General features: G+C 44.1%; 1 protein-coding gene across 2 annotated transcripts in view; it reads left to right on the top strand.

The window, feature by feature from the left end:
• The window catches only part of dip2ba (disco-interacting protein 2 homolog Ba), a 41232-nt gene extending 18175 nt beyond the window's left edge, over positions 1-23057 (top strand). Inside the window, exons 2-39 of one of the 2 annotated variants that reach the window (XM_069688884.1) lie at positions 2883-2954; positions 4438-4593; positions 5157-5282; positions 5479-5715; positions 5808-5936; positions 6855-6974; positions 7515-7712; positions 7957-8048; positions 8130-8240; positions 8698-8821; positions 9114-9223; positions 9767-9869; positions 10144-10208; positions 10325-10418; positions 10556-10675; positions 10809-10923; positions 11757-11896; positions 12024-12160; positions 12425-12505; positions 13016-13143; positions 13365-13479; positions 13768-13969; positions 14144-14256; positions 14796-14819; positions 16274-16354; positions 16540-16663; positions 16789-16910; positions 17964-18075; positions 18560-18669; positions 19516-19646; positions 19745-19913; positions 20471-20641; positions 20869-20930; positions 21044-21101; positions 21233-21307; positions 21522-21696; positions 22492-22615; positions 22735-23057. In XM_069688884.1, coding sequence (XP_069544985.1) covers positions 2883-2954; positions 4438-4593; positions 5157-5282; positions 5479-5715; positions 5808-5936; positions 6855-6974; positions 7515-7712; positions 7957-8048; positions 8130-8240; positions 8698-8821; positions 9114-9223; positions 9767-9869; positions 10144-10208; positions 10325-10418; positions 10556-10675; positions 10809-10923; positions 11757-11896; positions 12024-12160; positions 12425-12505; positions 13016-13143; positions 13365-13479; positions 13768-13969; positions 14144-14256; positions 14796-14819; positions 16274-16354; positions 16540-16663; positions 16789-16910; positions 17964-18075; positions 18560-18669; positions 19516-19646; positions 19745-19913; positions 20471-20641; positions 20869-20930; positions 21044-21101; positions 21233-21307; positions 21522-21696; positions 22492-22615; positions 22735-22987 — 4679 coding nt within the window. In that variant the 3' untranslated portion in view covers positions 22988-23057. The remainder of the gene's footprint in view (positions 1-2882; positions 2955-4437; positions 4594-5156; positions 5283-5478; positions 5716-5807; positions 5937-6854; positions 6975-7514; positions 7713-7956; positions 8049-8129; positions 8241-8697; positions 8822-9113; positions 9224-9766; positions 9870-10143; positions 10209-10324; positions 10419-10555; positions 10676-10808; positions 10924-11756; positions 11897-12023; positions 12161-12424; positions 12506-13015; positions 13144-13364; positions 13480-13767; positions 13970-14143; positions 14257-14795; positions 14820-16273; positions 16355-16539; positions 16664-16788; positions 16911-17963; positions 18076-18559; positions 18670-19515; positions 19647-19744; positions 19914-20470; positions 20642-20868; positions 20931-21043; positions 21102-21232; positions 21308-21521; positions 21697-22491; positions 22616-22734) is intronic. The other variant, XM_069688886.1, reaches the window with a different exon arrangement.
• The last annotated feature ends 1226 nt before the right edge of the window (positions 23058-24283 follow it).

The following is a 24283-nucleotide window of genomic DNA, read 5'->3' as shown; positions in this document are numbered from 1 at the left end:
AGCTCTCATCACAGTGTTAACATTGTTTACACAACCACAATGATGAACACTAGCTTAAAAAGCTTTGATGACAAAGAGAAGGATAATGATGATTAAAGAAATAAGATTTGTCACTGAGTTTATGAATCTCAGACACACACACACACACACACACACACACACACACACACACACACACACACACACACACACACACACACACACACACACACACACACACACACACACACACACACACACACACACACACACACACACACACTTTGCTGACCCCATCTGTACCACAGTATGTTGAGCAGGTCCGGCATATTTCTGGTTTGACATACTGACACACATCTCACAGAGAAGGCTTGTCATGCCACTCTACTCCAGGCTCCCTCAGCACTCATTCCTCTGTATACTGTAGCACCCTTTAACCTGCACCAGCTGTGTACACACACACACACACACACACACACGCACGCACGCACGCACGCACGCAGAGATACATTAGCTTCCTGCACCTCAGAGGAGTTTTTGCCCAATGAGCCAGCTCTCCTGGCCAGTTGGCCCTCTCTGTTAATATGGTGTTTTCCAATCAGCACATTCCTCTTTCTCTAGACAGACACAGGGAGACGATTTTGGCAGCGCGCACACAGGGTGGGGTAGTGCTCATATCCTGTCCCCTGACCTCAGATTACACACACACACACACACACACACACACACACACACACACACACACACACACACACACACACACACACACACACACACACACACACACACACACACACACACACACAGAGAGAGAGAGAGTTACTGTACTGTTTGGCTCATGCTCACATTCAAAAACACCACATTCTTGCTCTTAAAGCTTCCAGCTTTTCCTCTGTTTTGCACCAGCTGTCACAGTCAGTCTTTTCAAACCCAGAGCCCCTCAGTGTCTCTCTGCCCACAGCCAGCCACAGAGCCAGTGTGGTCGTGCCAGTCCGAGCCTGTTGTCTTGCCCCACACCACGACAGACTCTCTTCTGTCTGTGTTAATGACCTCCCTCCATCTTTCCATCTCCCCCTTCCTCCCTACTGGCACCACTTGGACACCAGGACTGGGCTTTGGCATAACCCTGTCTCCAACCCCCCCCCCCCCCCCCCCCCCCCCCCCCCCCCCCCCCCCCCCCCCCCCCCCCCCCCCCCCCCCCCCCCCCCCCCCCCCCCCCCCCCCCCCCCCCCCCCCCCCCCCCCCCCCCCCCCCCCCCCCCCCCCCCCCCCCCCCCCCCCCCCCCCCCCCCCCCCCCCCCCCCCCCCCCCCCCCCCCCCCCCCCCCCCCCCCCCCCCCCCCCCCCCCCCCCCCCCCCCCCCCCCCCCCCCCCCCAACAATGACGCTCCAGTCCGCTACAATCAATTTGCTGCTGATTGCTTTGCTTGCATGTCTGTCTGAGTGTTTTTCTTCTTCATAAACAAGCCTGTAGCACGCCTAAGAGGGAGAAACAAAGAAAACGAGACTCTAACCCACATTTGCTGCTGCGTTTTTCATCCTGACAAAATTTCAGGCCAGTGTGTGTAACCAGGCATGAACTCCGAGCTGAATGCCGGCTACTCCATTTGAGGGTTTTTTTTCCCACAGAGAATGACAAAGCACTTAGTCGCACACTCCCTCTCACTCTAAAACTGTCAGACTTTGTTTTGCTGGCTTTTTCCACGGTGAATGTTGCTCCCTCTTCCCCTTATTTCTCATGATTTCAGTGTTGTGAAACCTCAGGGGTTTTCTGCCTGGGAAAGATCAGAAATAAAAGTCTGCATTACTCAAATTATCCCATACTGGAAATCTATACACTCAATCCTGAGGGGAGTTTATTTTTCTTATTTATCCAGGCAAAGCCCACATGCCAGTGGATAGTAACCAGAGTGTGAGAAAGCTTAAAGACACGACATATTGGATGGTATCGGAGTCCCTTATCCAGCCCGCCTCCCTCCAGTCTGCCTGTTGAACTTTGGCTCTGCCTCTCTCCTCTTATTTTCCTTCCATTGTTGTTTCATACAAACTCCAGACTACTTCTCTGCCGCTTCCGCCGGTGCCTCACACCATGTGTTTATCACCCCTTCTTACTCTTTAACTTCTGTCCTAACACCCTCAATAGTTGGTTCTAGCTTTTTCTCTTCCTCTCAGTAGGCCTCCTCGTTGTCACTGGTCAGTGTGGAGGATGTGTCAGGAGATTGAGGCAATGCAGCATTTTGGCGCATTGCACTTGACATAGTTTTAAGTGTTATCACTGGACTCGGGGAAAAGGGGAATAACTGAGAGATTGTAGTATTGGGATTGTGTGTGTGTATACCTTTACGTGTTTGTGTGTGTGTGTGTGTGTGTGTGTGTGTGTGTGTGTGTGTGTGTGTGTGTGTGTGTGTGTGTGTGTGTGTGTGGTAACTGGCGTTTTGCATGCATGTTTACTGCACCAGCAGACTGTGTGTTTTGGGGTCCCAGTCAAGTGAACTTTGTCATGCCTCTGTCACTCTCTAGCAAACTCTGGTAGCGGTGAGAGGCCTGCCAGTCCAAGGCCAAACGACAAGGGGTGGTGCTGGGTGTACAGTGGGAAAAGGGTGGTGGAAGAGATAAATGGTTGTGAACCTGGCTCACATGGCTGCCTTTTTGCTCTACTTAGTATCCCAATTGTTCCCAATAAGCCTACAGTTTTTTTCATTGCTCCCTGCCTTGCACGATTATCTTCTGGCTGACTGAGTCATATTTGGGTTTCACAGCCAGAAGGAGGTTTTTGTGTTTTCATCATGTATTAGTTAAAGCAGTGTGTTTCTTTCTGTGAGTTCTGTGTGTGCTTTATGTGTGTGCGCAGTTATGTGGTAATTGTGACTAACATAATGGTGTGGTGTTGCTGTCCTCTCTCTTAGGTGACATCACGCAAAAGGGCTATGAGAAGAAGAGAGCCAAGCTGCTGGCCTCCTACATCCCCCATTTGCTAAGTAAGACAAACTCTTTTCTGCTCTTTGTGTGTCCGAATCTCACTTCCAAACCCTTCTTCCTTTTCGGCATCAACTTCCCCTCCTCTGTCAGCATTGCTGTTGTCAAAAACGTAAAGCAACTGTATCAGAATAACTTAACAATGATGTCACTAATTGGATTCCAGCTGATGCTTCTGCCCCAACTTCTATTTGTTTGGTAGTGTAAAGTTTTTCAGCTTTAGAAAAGTAAATTTAGTAACTTAAGCATGAGGGTATTTCTCTTTGTCCAAGATGTCCAAGAGCATTTCTGGACTTCTGTGTCCCTCTAGTGGCCAAAATGAGAATTGCATTTATGGTGACAAAACATACAGTAACATTTAACAGTCTCTATAATAACGGCACAGCTTTAGAAAATCCCCAGAAGAACACATTTCTGCTCTAATTAGTTAGTGTGTCATGAATTTGACAAAGTATTTCTTTTAAACCAGTTTCAGCTCACAGTCACAGGAGTTTCTCTGTGTTACTATGAGCCAGTCACCTCTGTACTTACTGGTGAGCTGATCTGTTTAGTTTTTCTTGGTCAGCTACCTCACATGAGGGTGTGGTGTTTCCTCAGGAAAACTAGCAGTGGCATGAAAAAAATCCTTCTTGATGTGTCATTTTACGCTAATTTAAAAGAGAAATACTAAACTCCATTTCCTGCTAGTTTAACCTTGGCTTTTTTAGCTTGTGCCACCAACCTGAATCATTTCAAGTGATTACACACAAGGGGAAGTGAAAAAGATTCCAAAGTCTCAAATGGATAATTACCATATTTAATGCTTGAATGAAATTCCTGTAGCTGTTAGTGGGTTACTGTCAAAGACAGAAATGCTCAGCCATGATGTTAAATGCTTATCTGGCTCATGATTTGTCTTGAAGCACATAAACACCACATGGACATGTGGGGTCTTTCAGTTGTTTAATAGTGGGTTTTATAGTGGGTTTCATATGTTACATATCCAAGGAACCAATACCGTCAACTTGCGGTGAGAGGTTTTCCATTTCTATTGTTTCATGCAGTGCCAAAGCAGGTACTGGGTAGTTTAGAAGCCCCAAAAGTGACCTCGTGCTCCCGCAACCATCTCCTCGGGTCCTGTTATCCCTCAAAACCCTCATCTCTCGAGACTCTGTTGGCCAGGCCTTCGGGCAGTTGACTAAAAATAAATTTTCTCGAATCTAACCTAGTTTCATGTACCCTGTTAAGTGTAAGTGGCACCAGTCAAGTACATCTCCTTATTTCACATCATGTTCAGATACTCTGTATTGAGGCTAAATTTAGAGAGATTTTCAGAGTATCATATAATATTTACACCTACACTTTCGTGTATTATTTCGGCATTATATAAAGAAAGATTGTGCTCTGCTTGTATGTGACTTTCCTGAAGCACGTTTGTTTTTTATTAATGTTGCTCCAGATACAGTATACTCGTACTGACTTTGCACGACTCACTCTGTTCTTCAGATGTGAATCTGTCTCTGCCAGATGTACAGCTTTCCCCGAGCCACAGTGCCGACCCCAGCCCGAGTCCTGAGGCCCCGGGCCCCTCCACCTCTTCAGCCTCCAAACACCATCGTGCACACCGCAGTGGAGGGGCCAGGGACGAGCGCTACAGATCAGGTAGGCTGCATACATGAAGACAGTCTCCTAAACACACTATAAAACAACTGAAAGACCCCACAGGTGTTTATGTGCTTCAAGAAAAATCATGAGCCAGATAAGCATTTAACATCATGGCTGAGCATTTCTGTCTTTGAACTGCAGTCACAATCTGAAAGCCTCAAAAACCTGAAATTCAGACAGCCAGGGTTTCATACGTTACATATCCAAGGAACCAATACCGTCAACTTGCGGTGAGAGGTTTTCCATATCCTCAAGTTGCAGGCAAGTGGCAGAGGAGTGGGAGGAGATAGAAGTGGGGACTGTTTGCATATTCATTAATCCGCCAAACAGAGTCAAGACAAAGGTATAGCGTTACATCTTAGCCACTTATAGGCATTAAGGTTTTCCTTTTACATCTAAATATGTAGATGGCAAACTCTCTGAATTTCAAAATCAGAGATGAGTTTTTAGAGGTCTAAACAATGCGAAGAGATGAACTTTGAATAAACACCATCCAGCTTACTTTTTAAATCAATTTCTTCCAGTTTGTCTTACTTTGGTTATTCTTATCGCTTATGTAGACATCCACACAGAAGCCGTGCAGGCGGCACTGGCCAAGCACAAAGAAGAGAAAATGGCGCTGCCCATGCCAACCAAGAGACGCTCAGCCTTTGTCCAGTCTCCCATAGATACGTGCACACCTCCAGGTAAGCTTGATTTCTCACATTTAGTTGACAGGTGGACAAAATCAAAATTACTGTACCGTATGTCCTTTGGGGTAGAATAATGTAAAATAGAAAGAACAAACATAAGAAACTAATAATTTAAGGTTGTATCAGGACCAGAAGACTTCAGTTTGATTTATGTATGGTGTTCTTTTTTTTTTTTTTTTTTAATTTTCAGACACATCTTCTGCCTCAGAGGATGAAGGCTCACTTCGCAGAAAGGCAGCTCTCAGTGCAGTGCTAGCCCAGAGCCTGCAGAGCCCTGATTACTGGATCAATCGCTCCGTCCAAAGCTCTTCCACCTCCTCATCTGCCTCCTCCACCCTCTCCCATGGAGAGCCCAAGACCCAGCCACAGCCCCAGCTTCAGCCTGCTGTCTCCGTGTTAGCCGACGTACTGGCCTTCACACGCATAGGTAAACTTTACTGATCGACAGCTGCGGTGTTAGTTGAAATATCCCAGATATGTTTCTGTCCTTCATGATGCTCCTTTTCTGTCATCCACCAGAAAACAGTGTCCCACCAGATGTGACGTCCTCGACTCCACAGGAGAGAGGATCCAGGGTGGACCTTCCCCCAGCAGTCAGGGGCATGAGCCGCGGACAGAGCCGGTCCAGCATGCTGGATACTGCTGATGGTACACTCACACAGGCCAGGATGTCTGTAAATGTCTGTTGATGGTATAAGTGTGAATCAGGGTGTAAGTTTCTGCTAATGTGGGAAGAAAAATGGGAATAATCTTATGTCCCTGAAATGTGTGAAGCTTGGGTTAGTACCATCTGGTTCTGTCTTTTGATCGAAAGCTTCACGCATTTGCATGTTCTAATAATGGCAGCAGAGTGACATAGATCTGTTTTACATTAACCATAATGGTTCACAGTGTTGGCGGTGACAAATCTGAATGAATGTGCTCAAATCAGAAAACAATCTACAGATCACCTTCAACATCATCCTCATCTCACTGTGTGGTGAATGCTGCTAATGACAGATATTTTGTGTTCTTTCTTTTGGGTCCATTATTCGTGTACCTGTCTTGCCTTTCATTTAAAAAAAGGAAAAAGAAAAGGTAATATACATCGAACCTGGGGGAATGGGAGGGAAGCAGAAGGGGCCCAAAACAGCTTACTTTCCTGCCTTGTGTCTATCTGTCTTTATGTTTGTCTCATGTCATTGGTTTAGAAGTAGAGAACTTCCTATATTTGATTTTCTTAAAAATCGTCCGATCTGTGTCTCCTCCACTACAAATTTTCCCTTTCGAATCCTTCCTGCTGCTGATTCTAATCTTGATTGAGCTAGAACGTAGGATTTTGCCTGCGTCAGAGTGTGTGCGTGTGTGTGTGTGTGTGTGTGTGTGTGTGTGTGTGTGTGTGTGTGTGTGTGTGTGTGTGTGTGTGTGTGTGTGTGTGTGTGTGTGTGTGTGTGTGTGTGTGTGTGTGTGTGTGTGTGTGTGATAAAGTAGAGATTCGTGTTAGAATAGATTTGCATGTGTGGGTGTATGGGTGTGTTGTTTGTTTGCATCTGTTTGTGACGGTGGCTGTTCTTGGTGTTTGTCCAGGCGTGCCTGTCAACAGCAGGGTCTCCACAAAGATCCAGCAGCTGTTGAACACACTCAAACGTCCCAAAAGACCGCCACTCAGCGAATTCTTCCTTGATGACTCTGAGGAAATCGTAGAAGGTGAGACACATAGTATGGATCGATTCACAAAAGCACATTTATCATGCTTGAATTTCACCATCTCGTACAGTGGTGTTATGAAAGTTTGTGAACTCTTCAGAATTCTCTATATTACCTAATTTTGCCACTCACACTCTCTGTAATATTGGATCCATTTCCTCAATAAATACAAAAACAAACAATATTTTTATATTGTATGTTTAATTGGATTTGCTTTATCTACTTTAAGGACTGAAAATCTGATAATGTTTTAGATGTTTTTTTATGCAGAAATACAGAAAATCCCGACGGGTTCACAAACTTTCAAGCACCACTGTATAATGTAGCATAGAAATCCTCTTGTGCCACCCTTGTGTGTATCCTTAAGTGCCAATGACACACTTACTTATTGTCCACAGACATTGTTTTCAGTTCTTTAAAAATGTACCGTCGTTCTTGTCACCTTGTCAGTTATGTTGCGCCCAATGTTATTACAGGGTTACATACTTATTCACAATCTCTTCTAAACATCTACTCATCTGTCCCAATTTTCATGTCCAGTTCCGCAGCCTGACCCCAACACCCCGAAGCCTGAGGGGCGTCAAATCATCCCGGTGAAGGGGGAGCCCCTCGGAGTGGTCAGTAACTGGCCTCCTGCCCTGCAGGCTGCCCTCGCCCGCTGGGGGGCCACCCAGGCCAAGAGCCCCGCCCTCACCGCTCTGGACATCACCGGCAAACCCCTCTACACACTCACATATGGTGAGCAACACATAGACTCACAGGAATGTTAATGTAGATGATACAAAAGTATAAGTAAATAGGTCTTAGTATTAATGTGTCCACTAAATGTGAGGTATATTTGTCTCTATTAAAAAAATTCATATTTGCTCACCCGAGCAGAATAATGTAATTTACTATAAATAAACAGGTCAATTTAAAAAGAATAAAAATTTCGAATTTCTTTTTTTTTTTTTTCTTTCTTTCTCTTTTTCTTCCCCCACAGGCAAACTATGGAGTCGGAGTCTGAAGCTGGCCTATACGCTGCTGAATAAACTGGGAACTAAGACCGAGCCTGTCCTACAACCTGGAGACAGAGTAAGAGTTTTATCAGTTGCTTCCTGGTATGTAAAGTATAAAAGAACATGACAAGGAAAAATGAGTTTTTCTGCTTTGTAGGTGGCGCTGGTGTATCCAAACAGTGATCCTGCCATGTTCTGGGTGGCTTTCTATGGCTGTCTGTTGGCTGAGGTCATCCCTGTGCCCATCGAGGTACCGCTGTCACGACAGGTAAAGATATTGCTCAATTCTTCTGTCGTGGTGATCTCTGAGAAATACAAAACAGACCTATTTCACTCACCCGACCCCGGATGAGCAAAAGTAAATGGATGGATGGACTTAATACATTGTGGTCAAATGAAAGACCTGATTCAGTATGATGGAAGCAGACAGGCTGACTCGTGCTTTTTTTTTTTTTTTTTTTTCTGGCAATAACATTTCAGTGCCTCAGTTATGTTGGATGTTTGACTAGCTGTTTTATTATTCTGTAAAGCGTCTAGCTATATATTATCATCACTGTGTATATGGTATATATGCTGGCTCATTGCTCACATTGCTATATAAACATATGTATTTACTATATGACCAATTTATTGATAGCCAGAATGCATGTATGCTTTTTAATTATTCTGTATACTAGCCTCTGCTAACGTGTCATAAGTGTCTTGACCCTTGTCTCTCTCCATAGGATGCAGGCAGCCAGCAGATTGGCTTCCTATTGGGAAGCTGCGGTGTGAGTTTGGCGTTGACCAGCGAGGTGTGTCTCAAGGGGCTGCCCAAGACACCAAATGGAGAGATCATCCAGTTCAAAGGTCAGCAAGCTTAAATTGCCTTTGACAATGCTGCCTGCTCAGCAGGAGTCATCTGTGTCTCAGTCTCTTTGGGAGCTATATGATCATTATATGAAGGGAATATACAATATGATGTTCCCTGGCACATGTAAAGCCAGGATGGGGTGGACTAAGGGGGCCCTATGGTCATCCTGCTTGTCAATTTAGTGCATCTCATAATTAATGCAGCCAAATACACTTTATTTTCTTTGTGTCGGCTAAAATATTTTTGTGCGCTCCGTGTTCTTCGTGGTGTTGTGACTATGTTCTCCAGGATGGCCGAGGATGAAATGGGTTGTGACGGACACCAAGTACCTGACCAAACCCTCCAAAGACTGGCAGCCTCACATTCCCACCGCCAACACAGACACCGCCTACATAGAGGTACTCTCAGGACTCAAAGTTTCCTTTAAATGCATTTCTTAGTTGGTTATCAGATTAATTTTAATTGATTTCACTGATCATAAATAAATTAGCGGGAGGTCTGGCTCTTAATTATGTTTATCCAGTCTTCTGAAATCCTTTGACGCACCCAGTTAAACATTTAATTTTTAAACAGAGTTTCTTCCATCAATGCTACCAAACTCTGGAATTTTCTGCAAAAGAAAATATACAATATATCTAATTAAGATGAAACATCCTCATAGACTAACTGTAATGTCTGTTTTTTATTGTGTATATATTTTTCTTAGATTGTTTTGACCTCTTAACTCTGAACTTTCAACTTTTTTTGTAAAGATTTTACTGTCGTCTGTTATGTTGAATGTTATGCAGCTTTTTCAACGGCTTTTTCTGCCAAATATTATATATGTCTGTCTGAAATCTATTCATGATGATTATTTTTGGTTGTTTTCTGGGTTGCCTCTGCTCTCCCTATACATTTCGTAACATTGACATTTGTGTGTTTGTGTTTCTTTCCAACCAAAGTACAAAGCGAGTAAGGAGGGAACAGTGATGGGAGTGGCAGTGTCCAAGATCTCCATGCTGACCCACTGTCAAGCCCTGACTCAAGCCTGTAACTACTGCGAAGGTCAGAACTCAGCGCTTGATGTGACATATACGTCGCTGGCTTCGCTCTCTCTCGCTTACTCCTTTGTGTGTGTAAAACTTAAACGCTCAAGCTATAAAAACTCCATTTACAAGTTCAACAGTGCCACAATACAACCGTTCCTGACATCTCCAGCAGGGTGTTTTTTTTTTGCGGTCTGTCCTTAAGTTCATTTTCACTCTCCTCTGCTTAGAAAGAGGCCATCAGATACACATGACATATCTTTGCTCATGTGTGTTTGTGTTTTCTGTCCTAGGGGAGACACTGGTCAATGTGTTGGACTGCAAGAAGGACATGGGCATGTGGCATGGCGTCTTAACGGTGAGACTGGATGCAATAATTTGTATATCCAGACTCAATCACCTTCCGGACTTTGGTGTGACCATACACATTGTCAATTGACATTGACAATGTGTATTTTTTTTTTCTCCTTGCAGAGTGTCATGAACAGAATTCACACCATCACTGTGCCATATGCCGTCATGAAAGCCTGTCCCATGTCCTGGGTGCAGAGGGTCCACCTTCACAAAGGTTCAGCCACATGTTCTTTCATATTTCATATTTGATTAGTTTATATTTATCCACTTAAACTGATTACAGATCAAGTAAAAATAACGATGACCACCAATAATGTTGGAAAATAACATGTTCCTCTTACCATTTAATAGCGCGAGTGGCCTTGGTGAAGTGCCGTGACCTCCACTGGGCCATGATGGCCCACAAGGAACAGAAGGACACCAACTTGTCCTCTATACGCATGCTCATCGTGGCTGATGGAGCCAACCCATGTAAGTCACTTCTCCTCCACAAACATGCTCTCTTTGTAATGAAGACCTACTATGTACAATAAAATGTCAGGTTGTGAGTTTGAACTATTTCTATATTATTTTATTAAGGCTTTCATTTGTGTTTTGCTGTCAGGGTCTGTGTCGTCGTGTGATGCCTTCCTGAATGTGTTCCAGTCTCATGGTCTGAAGCCTGAGGTCATTTGTCCGTGTGCCACCTCTCCTGAAGCCCTGACTGTGGCCATACGCAGGTATTACATCTGGATACTCTGGGAAGAGACACAGACACCTAAAAACGTTAAAAAAATTGGTGAAGTTTTCCCTGCAAACAGCAATAATGACTAACTGTAATAATACTTCAATTTGATTATCCTAAAATTTGAAATTCAAATTTTATGCAATTAGTTGTTTATTGTTTACAACCGTTACGTAACTGACGACCAGACTGGTACAGGGCGATTGCAACAAACAAACCGAGCGAGAGGAACAAATAGAAAACCTTGTGGTTTTGACACCAGCCAGCATGACTTTTGCTCCCCCTGTAAGGTTATCTCTTCTCAGCATCACACTGTTTTTTTAGATGAAGTTGAAAAATTAAGTTGAATTATTTTCATGGCTGAGAGGGCAAATCATCGTTACAAGTGTATTTTCTTTAATAAAGTGTAATTTTTATAAAACCACCAAAACATCCACATTTTATGTTCAATTTAAAGACACTGAAAAATGTTAAACCACTGTACTTGCACGCTGATCATTTTTTTTGGGTGCTTCAGCAGACCTGAACAATATGTTACTGTTCTGCCTTCTGGTCTCGTCTGGTCTGCTTTTGCTCTCACAATATCACTTTTCTTTTTCCAGTTCAAGTTAAATTATTCTTAAAGGGAACAATAGGGATTTTTTTCCAGTTAAATTAGATATGAATAAACCAATTCATGCTTAATTTAAGAGACATCAAATCAAACATGTTAAATATAGAATATACAGAGAAATGTCTAATATTGTCCATAAATAAATAAATAAACACTGTTCCGTACAATTCAAAATAAATGGTGATCAAAAGTGAATCATTTTGCCTTCTCTGCAGGCCTGGTGCAAGAGGAGCTCCGCTACCAGCCAGGGCCATCCTGTCCATGGGTGGGCTGAGCCATGGGGTGATCAGGGTGAACACGGAAGACAAGAACTCTGCTCTCACTGTCCAGGATGTGGGACACATCATGCCTGGAGGTGAGCTACGAAGTGCAGCAGCTGCCTTATTTACTGTGCATTCTTCGTTGATCTAATCTTACTCAGAATTCAGGAACCTAACATACAGGATGTAACGTCACTGGTTCGACCTGCTTGTGTATTTCAGCTCTGATGTGCATTGTGAAACCCGACGGGCCTCCTCAGCTGTGCAAAACAGATGAGATTGGCGAGATTGTGATCAACTCTCGGGCTGGAGGCACCATGTACTACGGACTGCCTGGTGTCACCAAGAACACATTCGAGGTCTGTCAGAGATGCATGTTTGATGTTGTTGGCACACTAAAGAGGCATAATAAGAGTTGGTTTCCATATACATCTAATTTGTTTTATAATAATCCCCTAAAATGGGTTTTGGATTTTACAATTTTCAGATGCTAAACCAAGAAAACTGCAGTGTCCGACAGTTCTTTTGGCTTACTTTATCTTTGAAATCCAATTTCACTTTTTTTTTTAAATTTACTGTACGTTTCTGAATCCTGTTTCTCTGATTTCTTTTCTAATTTGCAGGTGATTCCTGTCAACCTAGCTGGAGCGCCCATCGGAGAAATTCCCTTCAGTCGGACCGGTCTGCTTGGATTTGTGGGGCCGGTAGGGGACACATACACAGTTACAATTTTGTGCAAAAGCTTTAGGCACTAAACGTCGAGTGAGGATGACTTAAAACAATAAAGCCATTAATAGTTGTTTTTTTTACCGGTTAACTTCATACAAAGTGCAGTAAACTGAAAAAACTGAAATCAGTATTTGATGTTTAATACTGCATCAGTTGGCAGGTTGGTCTTACGGTTCTATGGCTGCCTGAGTTGCTTCCATCTCTCCGTGTGATCCCAGTCAGACTTCACGATGTTGAGTTCGGGGCTCTGTTTGGGGTTCATACCATCTGTTAATGGAACTCTTTGTTCTTCTCGGTCTTTATGACTGGCTGTATGTTTGGGCTCATTTTCATGCTGCAGAGTGAATTGGGGAATGAATGAATCCGGTGTCTTCCTGATAGTAGAATCTACTCATGCAAAGTGCCTAAAACTGTACAGTATTTACTTGAATAGAGGTTGTTGATGCATGTGTGTCCTTGCTGAGTTAAATATGTCTGCTCCACAGGGCAGTCTGGTGTTTGTTGTGGGGAAGATTGAAGGGCTCCTGATGGTGAGTGGGCGACGCCACAATGCTGACGACCTGGTGGCCACCGCACTCGCAGTGGAGCCTGTCAAAACAGTTTACAGGGGGAGGTGAGACACTGACTAGTCCCTGTGAGCCAGTGTGAGGACTCACTGTTCTGTGTGTGAGCGCAATATCCACTTATAATGTGTACCAAGGAAGAAAAGTATTATGATTATGATTTTACGCCTATTATTGAATAATCTCTCTTGCCCCTCCCCCCCCCCCGGCAGCTTCTCCCAGTGTGTTTGTCCATAGTATGTTTGTGCTCACACTGTTGTTTTCCACGCAGGATCGCTGTGTTCTCAGTGACGGTGTTTTATGATGAGAGGATCGTGATCGTGGCAGAGCAGAGGCCTGATGCCAGCGAAGAAGACAGCTTCCAATGGATGAGTCGAGTATTGCAGGTAAGTCACATCTTTTTTTTTGTGATTATATTAAGGTACGCTCACTTTAACATTGTAACAGTTCCAGCCCCAGTTATTAACCCTGTTTCCCTTTTATGTCTTTAGTAATGTTTGAAAGTTTCACATTGTTTTCAGGATTAGGATGGTTGAAATAAAAATGCCAATGTCTTGTTCATAAACATGAGCACATACAGAAAATAAACAACTTTTTTTTAATTTTTTTATGAGGAAATGTTTTGTTATACTGTGATAATTCTGATTTTGTTTAACTATATGTTCACTCCACAGGCCATCGACAGTATCCACCAGGTTGGCCTGTACTGCCTCGCGCTCGTCCCAGCCAACACCCTCCCAAAGACGCCGCTCGGAGGCATCCACATCTGCGAAACCAAGCAGAACTTTTTGGAGGGAAACCTGCACCCCTGCAATATCCTCATGTGCCCACACACCTGTGTTACAAACATGCCAAAGCCACGACAGAAGCAGCCAGGTGGGCCCTTGTAGACATTATCTACTCATCTTTACATCCTATATAAAATCGCAGTAGGGAGAGAATATCAGAAATATTGTCAGTGTCAGTCATATGAGTTATTACTGCATTTTATCCAGTTGTTAGTTGAAAGTTTATCACTGTATACGTGATTGTTGTTTCTGCTTTGCTCAGTGGACGTCGGTCCAGCTTCTATGCTTGTCGGCAACTTGGTGGCAGGAAAGCGGATCGCCCAGGCAACAGGCAGAGAGCTGGGAGTGGTGGAGGACCAGGATCTCATTCGAAAGGTACGACACACAGACCAAACTAAACTTACCACACCGAACCCTCTTCTGACTCTTGACACTGGATGTAGCATCTTTCAGCATGGTGTAGGACTTTAAACTATTAATATCTAAGCAGTCTATGTCTATGACGAAAACATAAACACCAGGACAGTAAGAAAAAGTTAATACTGTTGCTATTCTTTTCCAAGCTATAATTGCAAGCTATACAACTGTGGAGCTGCAATGATTTTGAGGATTAATTTGTTAAGTAACTCAACTTGTGCTTGTTTTGACATCATTGTAAATGCAATGTTTTTATAGACCAAACAACAAATCACTTAATTGAGACAGAAATTGAAAAATGTATTAATTCTGACATAATCTTCAGTTTTGACACGACACCATACTGAATTCAAATTTATTCAAATTAAATTGATAGATAAACTGGAAATGTGAAAACGTGTTTGCCAAGTTAAAGATGACCTTTTTGTCAGGGAAAAATGTCTTATCCTAAATCTCTGTTGTTGTTCTGCCTTTACTTTGCTTGGGTTGGGCTTTAGCTCTGTATGTGGCCCACCATGATGGTAAGGCTCAATCTAGTCTGGCCCCCCCCACCCGTCTTTGCTTATGCTGCTTCTGTCAGTCACAGTGTGCTTTTGCAGCCGCAATAAGCCCGACGACCACCAGCAACACCGTGGCCCGACAAAATGACTGTCCGGGCTGGTTCCTTGGCCAGCAGGGGTCCACACATTTACTGTAATATATAATAATACATCAAAACTGCATTTATCAGTATCCTTGTTTAACAGACTCTCTCTCTCTCTTCCATCACCTTTTAAGATGGGTGTTGGCCATCAGCCTGCGAAATTTAAGCAAAATGTCAGCAATATATATATAAATAATATTCATCCACCCCAAGTGAGTGGAAATTTCCAGTCTTTCACAAAATGTGCAAATGCAAACTTTAAGCAATCAATTACAAAAAGCCTTCCAGCATAGGTGACCACAGAAGTCTGTGATACATTATTCTTTATATCTTGTTATAGACACAAAACAGTGTTAATCCGGAGCATTTTGGTGTGCCCCCCTGCTCGCTGTGTTCACTGTGACGCTCCCACGTGTAGCATGGCTTGATGAGTGGTCAGGGCAGCTGGTCTGCATGATGTGAGTCATTGTCGACCAGAGCACGACTTGTTGTCTGACTGAGAAGGGTGGGTGGCACAAAGGATGAATCTGACCAGGGATTTGAATATAGCCGGTGATGTGACACTGCTGCTGAATATTCTGTTTGTATGTCTACAGAACATGGCGGTGTTAACTTTCTTTGTTTTCTTTTCTGTGTGTTCACTTGGCTTCTGCCTGAAAAGGACTTCTATACTTTCACGTCTTGTCCTCTTCTGTTCCGTTCTGTACGCACTGGCTTGTTCCTTAACTTTTTGACACTACAGATCAAAACTCTGATGATACGTCTGATACCGTTTAACTTTAAAAAATAACCAGTTGATTGTTCCCTCGAGGCTGCTAGATTTATAAAATAATAGTGCTTTGAGGCACTAATGTGTGACAGAAACGTATTTTTCAAAGCTTATCAAAGCAGTCGTGCCCCTTTGTTTGAAAGGCCCTTATAGTTTGTTTGTTTGTTTGTTTGTGACAGTGCATCCAATTTGCCTCTTACCAGGTGCAGATGGTCCCAGCATGACCCGTCAATATTCTCTGGATTCTGCTGTGCTCCTGTTGTGTGTTTGTGTGACACGTTGAAAGCGTCACGCAACATGTTTGACATGTTTTCTGTCCTTTATACCGGTCTGTTTGAAATGAACGATTCCGTCTATTTCTGGCTGTTGGTTGGTTGATATCTGACTTGTTTTCAGACCAGCTTTAAGTGTGTATATATATATATATATATATATCTGTTGATCCTTTTTTAAATACATTATTATTTGCCACAAAAAAAAAGCAGAATTGTGGGATTTGTAATTATGCATTAATTCAATCCATACTTGATTTTTATGTGACATGTTCCTCTCTGCCTTTTCAGCACCAGTTTTTGTCTGAAGCTCTGCAATGGAGAGCCCAAACTGACCCCGACCATGTTATATATGTGCTGCTCAACGCCAAGGTAGATTATAGACAGACACACAAATCAATCTAAGAAATCATTTCATTATAATTGAAGCATCAGATAAACAACTGGGCATCATACAAATGATGCCCAGTTGTCTTTCTTTTCCCTTGGAAATGGTACCACGGTACTATCCATTTTGTTGTCTGAGTTCAGCTGTACTTCCACTGTTTTTCCTCTAGGGGGTAGCGGTGTGCACAGCCACTTGTGCTCAGCTACACAAGAGAGCAGAGAAGATCACAGCCACCCTCATGGAGAGAGGAGGCCTCAACACAGGAGACAACGTGGTGCTGCTTTATCCCCCGGGTGAGCACTCGGATGCAAACATGCTCGTTATTCTCCATTTTTCCATTTAAGATCAAATGTGAAAGTGCAGCTGTTTGATATTCTGTCGTATTTTAGTTCACAAGATTCCTGTCTGTCTTCTGCAGGTATTGACCTGATTGCTGCCTTCTATGGCTGTCTCTACGCGGGCGTCATCCCTGTGACAGTGAGGCCACCTCACCCACAGAACCTGGCTGCTACTCTCCCCACTGTCCGCATGATCATAGACGTGAGTTTGGTTTAGTTTCAGTTTCATTGAGGTCAAAAAGTGGCTGATAAAATAGCACTTTCGGTGCTTTTTACGAAAGCATCTTTGCATTTGTTCAATCTTAGACTGCTATTTTTTTTAGCTGAGGCGCCCTAATATTTCAGACCTTGTATCACCGTGCACCAACCGAAATTTCCCAAGCACCACTTCGAACTCCAGATACTGACAATATTTCTTATAAAATAAAATTAATTGATTTAAGCAAATCAATCAACGTTCATTAATCATAGCACTTACAAAATCAGGAGGGGGAGGTGTCTGTTTGTGGTTGTTTGCTCTCTTTGTCTCGGTCAAGCTAACGTTAACATGCATTATGTTATGTCGGACGTGACATCATATTAAAATGTATTTCTAAAATATTGAAATTTTAAGCAATTTTTATATCATTATAACAGGATATGTGTATGCAATAATTGTTATGTGGAATGAAATGAAATAAAAAAAATTTGGGGGACTTAGGCCAGAAGGAATCGTAGCTGCTGGACTTTTCAGCTCGACTGTTTTGTAGCAACTGGGAATCACTGACTTTTAAGGATCAACACACCTAATGCACATTTATTTTCTAGTATACTAGTAGAGTTTTCACCTTTCAGTATCTAACTGAAAACACACAATTAGCCACAGCGGTTTGGTACCAAACATGCCAACATAGCTTTAATTACATCCATATTACATCACTTTAAAAGCACCTTCAAATATAGACAAACCTTTTCTTTTGTATGCACCCCTTGCGCAATCTTTTCTAAAAAAAAAAAAATGAAGTGCCCTTTACGATTGAGGTGGATATTTCGGACGTTGACCCCTCTAATTAATAATCCCGCAGAGAAAAGCGAATAAAATTGAACTTTACTTTAGGGATCAATAAAGTATACATTTTTAAAAGCATTTTATTTCAGTAACACCTCGAGCGGAGGATTTTTTTTTTTTTTTTTTTTTTTACCAGAGGCCACTATTAAAGCATAGTAGTTTGTGTTCTTTAATGAACATCTTTCTGTTTTGTGTTGGGTGTCACAGGTGAGCAAAGCCGCCTGCATCCTCACCACTCAGCCTCTCATGCGGATCCTCAGGTCCAGGGAGGCTGCTGCCAGCGTCAACGTCAAAACGTGGCCCACCATCATCGACACAGGTAACTGAACTGAATGCTTTGAGGCGTTAGGCAGGATGTGAAGTAGCTCAATCCAGCCGTCACACCTACATCATTGTGTGTTGTATTGCCGTCGTGACTCGTCTCTGGATGTATACTGATTCAGCTGAAAAATGTTTTCCATTTTTGGTCACAAGGTGTCCTGCTTGCTCTTTGAGTGACGTGGGGGAAACCTAATGTGTATCAAAGTATAATCTCCGGTTCCAGATATGTTCAGCAAACACTTAGTCATTTCTAAAAGTAATTCGGGACAGTCTAACATGAGCAGAGTCGTAATGAATAATGATGTAGGTGTGATGAGTTTAAAATAAATATCTGAAATGATCTCATCCTCCTACTCAAAAAAAAACAAAAAAAAACCCTGAACAATTATCAGGCTGCGGCATCATTCCTGATACCAAACGGCGACATTAACATTGATTTATTTTGTCCAGTAAAACAGAAATCCGCTTCCCTCTCTTCACAGATGATCTTCCAAGGAGGCGGCCTCCACACATCTATAAACCCCCCACAGCTGAGATGCTGGCCTACCTGGACTTCAGTGTGTCCACCACTGGCATGTTGACCGGAGTCAAGGTAAATTACTCCCACAGATCGTGCATGTCGTATAAAAAGAAGCAAATCCGTTTGATTCATTAAAAATACGAATCCCTGTAGATGGAGGGATATTTAAGATCATTTTAGTTTATTGTGACTTAACGTCGGATGTTTGACCTTCAATGTAGAGAATGATATACGTGCAGGATTCGACACTGGAAGTCTGTTTCACCTTAATCTGCTGAAGGTGAACAGGTTTCTCTTCTCACCATGAATCAAAGTTTAAGAAATGTGCGTATGAGCAGGATATTGTGACATCTCAACTAGTCTGGAAGCCAATTGCACTCTAGTGTGTAACTTACACAAGTGTAACGGGGAGTCTTTAAACGAGGCGCCCGTAAGATTTTGTGGCATCCAGCGGTGAAGTTGCAGTTTGAACACCAGAGAATCTACAGTGAACGTGACACCCTTCTGGGTTACTGTAGAAACAGCAGTACAACATTATAAGCCCAAATGTACAAACATTTTTGATTGGACTTTCAGTGAAGTCGGCGACATCCAAAATTTGTATTTAGATATCTATTCATAGATTTGGATTTTTCAATAAGGGAGAAGAATATTTTTTTTGGAGGTAATCGATTTTTTTAAGGGCAGAAAAAACACTTCAAAAACAAACAACTACTTGCGTTACATTAAAGTGGAGTATTTTGATTTATCTTTAAAAGTGTTTGTCGGGGGACTTTTAGTTTAATATTACACAAGTCATGCTAATGATGTGAAGCTTAATATTGTTGAATCATTTTAGTCTGCGATTTGGTCAGCGGTACTGAAGGTGTCAAACAAACCCTCATACTGTATTTCTTAAGCGTTTGTCAATTTCTTCAGATGTCTCATGCCGCAGTCAGCACTCTGTGCCGCTCCATTAAGCTGCAGTGTGAGCTGTACTCCTCACGCCAAATAGCCATCTGCCTGGACCCCTACTGTGGCCTGGGCTTCGTCCTGTGGTGCCTCTCCAGGTAAGTCAAACGGCACCGTTTTTCCATCGAACGCGCGGCGGCTCCTGCGAATGCCGCATTTGCATCTGTGAGTGAGCGTGTTTTTGTTTTGCTTCCAGCGTTTACTCAGGTCACCAGTCCATCCTTATTCCTCCCCTGGAGCTGGAGAGCTCGCTGCCTCTGTGGCTGAGCACGCTCAGTCAGTACAAGATCAGAGACACCTTCTGCTCGTACTCCGTGATGGAGCTCTGCACCAAAGGCCTGGGAACCCAGACAGAGATGCTGAAGGTCACGATCACGCTCACACAATCTGCCACACGTGGTTCCCTTCTGACATTGCCATGTCTGTCATTACTCTAATAACAACACCATGATAAATGACTTTGTCTAACTGCTGCGGAGGCGCTTAATAAACACCTGTCAAGTCATTTGAAAAAAAAAACATTGTTTTTAAAGGCTGTAATTATTCAGACATAATAATAATAAGTATCCAATAGACAGGTGCCTCAAAGGACATAAAAACAGCACATGGAGAAAGTCACGTCTCGTACATCGTCAGACCCGGGACACCATTTGAAATTGACGCTTCAGAGGAAGGTCATCTGACGGCTACCGAGTGTACTTATTATAATGGGTTGTGTTTACAGCATATTGAAGCTCACATCTATCCATTTCAGAGCCATAAATCTGGGTCTTTAAAGACCAATGTCTCTGCTCACACTGTTTTTACTTCAAAGCGCTTTGGATAAAACGGCTCACTCGTGCCTGGGTGCATGTTTGCGTCGAGCTCCGTCCACACGTAGCTCCTGAAAGTGTGAATAACCTTTGGATGTGCGTGTCTCCAGGCGCGGGGTCTGAATCTGTCGTGCGTGCGGAGCTGTGTGGTGATCGCAGAGGAGCGGCCTCGCCTCGCTCTCACGCAGTCCTTCTCCAAGCTCTTCAAAGACCTCGGCCTGTCGCCGCGCGCCGTCAGCACCGCCTTCGGCTCCAGGGTCAACCTGGCCATCTGTCTGCAGGTTGGTTTCAGACAGACGCACAAGTGAGCTGTCTTGTCAGTGCACTTTAATTTAACTTCATCATTTGTCTTTGTTCTTATCAGCAGAGATGTTTTCCCACTCTTAACTTCAAGTATTACAGAATACAAAAACAAAAACTATTGACGTTCCAAACGAACCAAAAGGTGTCGGGTTTAGTCCCAACGTCTCACGTTTCAAGGTGTTTACTTTCCTCTCTGCGTCACCAGGGCACTGCTGGACCAGACCCCTCCACCGTCTATGTTGACATGAAGTCCCTGCGTCACGACAGGTGAGACTGACCTACAGCGGTCACGTGATGTCAAGGGTGGAAAAACGAACGTGGCGTGTCAGTCACGTTTAACAGAATGATTGACAGGTCGTCTTTTCGTCCGTGTCTCTCAGGGTGAGGCTGGTGGAACGAGGAGCGCCACAAAGTCTTCCACTCATGGAGTCGGGCACTGTAAGTATTGATTGTTGACTGGTAAAAGCTCACTTGTGTGAAGCTCACTGTGACCACAGAACCAGAGAGGAAATACGAGGCGGTTGTGTTTTCCTCAAAGCTAAACTCTGGTCTTATTTTCTCCTCTTAAGATCCTACCAGGAGTGAGGGTCATCATCGTCAACCCAGAGACCAGAGGCCCGCTGGGGGACTCGCATCTCGGAGAGGTGAGTAGGCAAAGAGGATCATGGGATAATATTTCATCATTTTCATTTTTTTCTTGTGCCGCATATGGAATGATTTCACCTGTTTAGGGTGAAATGAACTCCGCTATCTTACTCAAAGACCACGGGGGGGGGTCACCTCTAGACTCATTTCCCTTTTTAGGATCAGGCTTTTTCTCCTTCACACATACCCTCATTTCCCTTTCAATCCGTGCAGATCTGGGTGAACAGCCCTCACAGTGCCAGTGGCTACTACACCATCTACGGGGAGGAGAGCCTGCAGGCAGATCATTTCAACACCAGACTCAGCTTTGGGGAGCCCCAGACTCTGTGGGCCCGCACGGGCTACCTGGGCTTCATCAAGAGAACTGAGCTGCTGGACGCAAGCGGAGGTGAGAGGACATTCGATCAAATCTGACCTCATTCAGCTCCTTTTCTTTTCTTTTTTTTTTTTTTTTTTTTTTTAGTCTAGAGGTGTGCATATATGTAATTCTGCAAGTTGCCTCAAAATGTGTTCAGAAAATAAAAATAACCGGACAGGATTTATTTTTATTTTTTTTGCTTATTGATGTAAAGTAAGTAGCAGGAAAATCATCACATTGACGCACAAATCGAGTAAGTTCCAAAGATCGATATTGCTCATTCATTTGCGAGGTTGCCCACAGTGACAGAACATAACCAGAAACATTAAAGTTATAGACGCCACATTATCATTTATTTCCTTAACCTTCGTCGGAGTCCACAACTATAAATCAGCGTTTGCCAAACTGCGATACAAGAGAGCTTTTTTTGGTAAGACCTAACCGTTTCTCTCCAACTGGTCCAAATCCCCAAAAATTATAATTCAATTTAATTTAACTACAGGCAACAGTTACAGTACAGGCCTGTACTTATTTAGGGAGGGCGACGACGTCACATCCAAGATTGCATAATGCTAACGTTATACATGGATGCAGTCAATGATTTTAGAAAGTGGATTTAGTGGAATTTAGAAATGGATAGCAGATCAAAACGACGCCGAAGCTGCCGAACAGATCGGACGGACCTTTCGGTGCCGGAGAGGAGACGGAGTCGGCGGCGGACGTGCTGCTTCATAGATTAGCTTCGGTCCGTAGCGGCGCACAGTCCGAGAAGTTGAGGAATCTCTGCTGTAAATGATGAAATACTTTTGTTCCTTTCTGCCGCAGATCGCCACGATGCCTTGTTTGTGGTGGGCTCCCTCGACGAGACGCTGGAGTTAAGGGGGTTGCGTTACCACCCGATCGACATCGAGACCTCCGTGTCCCGAGCCCACCGCAGCATCGCGGAGAGGTGAGGTTCTTCTGCCCGCTTGTGTTTCTTAGGCAGCGCCAGTCAGGTGTATAACAGAGATTAAACGGCAACACGGGGGGGGGAGAAAAACTGAAATCTACCCGCTTCTCGCTCCGCAGCGCCGTGTTCACGTGGACCAACCTGCTGGTGGTTGTGGCGGAGCTGAGCGGCTCGGAGCAGGAGGCCTTGGACCTGGTGCCCCTGGTCACCAACGTGGTCCTGGAGGAGCACCATCTCATCGTCGGGGTGGTGGTTATCGTGGACCCCGGCGTGATCCCCATCAACTCCAGAGGAGAGAAGCAGAGGATGCACTTGCGAGACTCCTTCCTGGCAGACCAACTGGACCCGATCTACGTGGCCTACAACATGTGAACGCGCTCCGCCCGACTGATGCGGAAAACTTGAGCCAGGCTCTGAAAACAGACGCGAGGGGGAGAAGGACTTTTGGGGGTGCGGGGGAGGGGGGGGGGGTGAACAGTAGCGACCCCCGAATGTTACGACCTCAGACACGCTCAAAGCACCAAACAATGTGGGAACGCGAGTGCTGCGAGAACAACATGCTTCCCTCTCAGAAACGGTTCCTTCTTTGCTTCCGCCTGCTCGATCGCTGCAGTCCAGGTTCACCGAGATTTCTACTGTTGAGGATGACGCCGTCTCTCCTCTTGATAGTAGGCATGTCTGTCAACTGGAAGAAATCAGATCTTCATCCTCTTGTGCGTCCCACTCCCCCCTCTTCATCGATCCAATTCATGTTTTTTAAGACATTTATATTGACAAACTTTCATCAAAGAGAGAAATCCTCCCCTCATTCCATTCCTTTGTGTTTTTTTTTTTTTTTTTATCCTGAACCATACATCCTTGTGTGCCTGTTTTTTTTTTTTTTCCTCTCTCTTTTATCGCCTCTAATCTCGAAGGCGGGACGGCGCACCGGAACTCCCTCCCTTGCACTTTACGTCCTCGCAAACCCCCCGAGCCCTCTTCCCGTCTCACCCGCCTCGCGGGGAGGGGGGGAGGGGGGAGGAACTCCTCCCCCTTGTTTCCGCTGCTTTCACAAAAGCAAAAATCCACATCAGTATTACAGAGGCGCCCGGCAGCAAGCGCGGCCCGCAGCGGCGGTCCCGACTTGTTATAACTCTTCCCACCAGGCGCGCCGCGGCCCTCGCCTCCCATCACGCGCTGCGCTCGCCAGCGGGACGTGATGTCGGCCTTCACGTGTTACAAAATGTCCTAAAAATACACTTGAATTACTTGTTGGTTTGGGAAAAGAAAGCTTCGTAAGCGCGCCCACCTGGATAGTAAAGGTGAAACAGATTTTTTTTTGTTTTTGTTTTCAGTGTGATTAGGATTCAGCGAGTCGAGATAGTTTCGTATGATTGCGATAGTACTAATAATCTTTTTTCTTTTTTTTTTTTTAAAGCACCGAATTGTCAGAACGGGTTTGGGAGCTGGACCCGGTGTTTAGGTGTGCATGCTAATTGGGAGTGCAATCAGTGTCGACATGCGGGCTGAAGAAAAAAAAGAAAAATCTGTAACGAGCCGAGGAGTCTCGCAGCAGTGGATCAGCTGTTTTTATTCTCCCTGTGCTGAATATTTAGGCAGAGCTTAGCTTCAGTTTGTGCCCCTCGTGTTAGCATGAGAAATACATACTCGCCGTTATTTGAAAACGCC

This window comes from Brachyistius frenatus, unplaced genomic scaffold (genome assembly GCF_029030835.1).
Source record: "Brachyistius frenatus isolate BFR_SWC_R1_liver_20210118 unplaced genomic scaffold, ASM2903083v1 Contig_6, whole genome shotgun sequence".
NCBI classification, from domain to species: Eukaryota; Metazoa; Chordata; class Actinopteri; family Embiotocidae; genus Brachyistius; species Brachyistius frenatus.
Note: the sequence above shows the minus strand (reverse complement) of the source record. Positions and strands in the feature narration are given on the sequence as shown.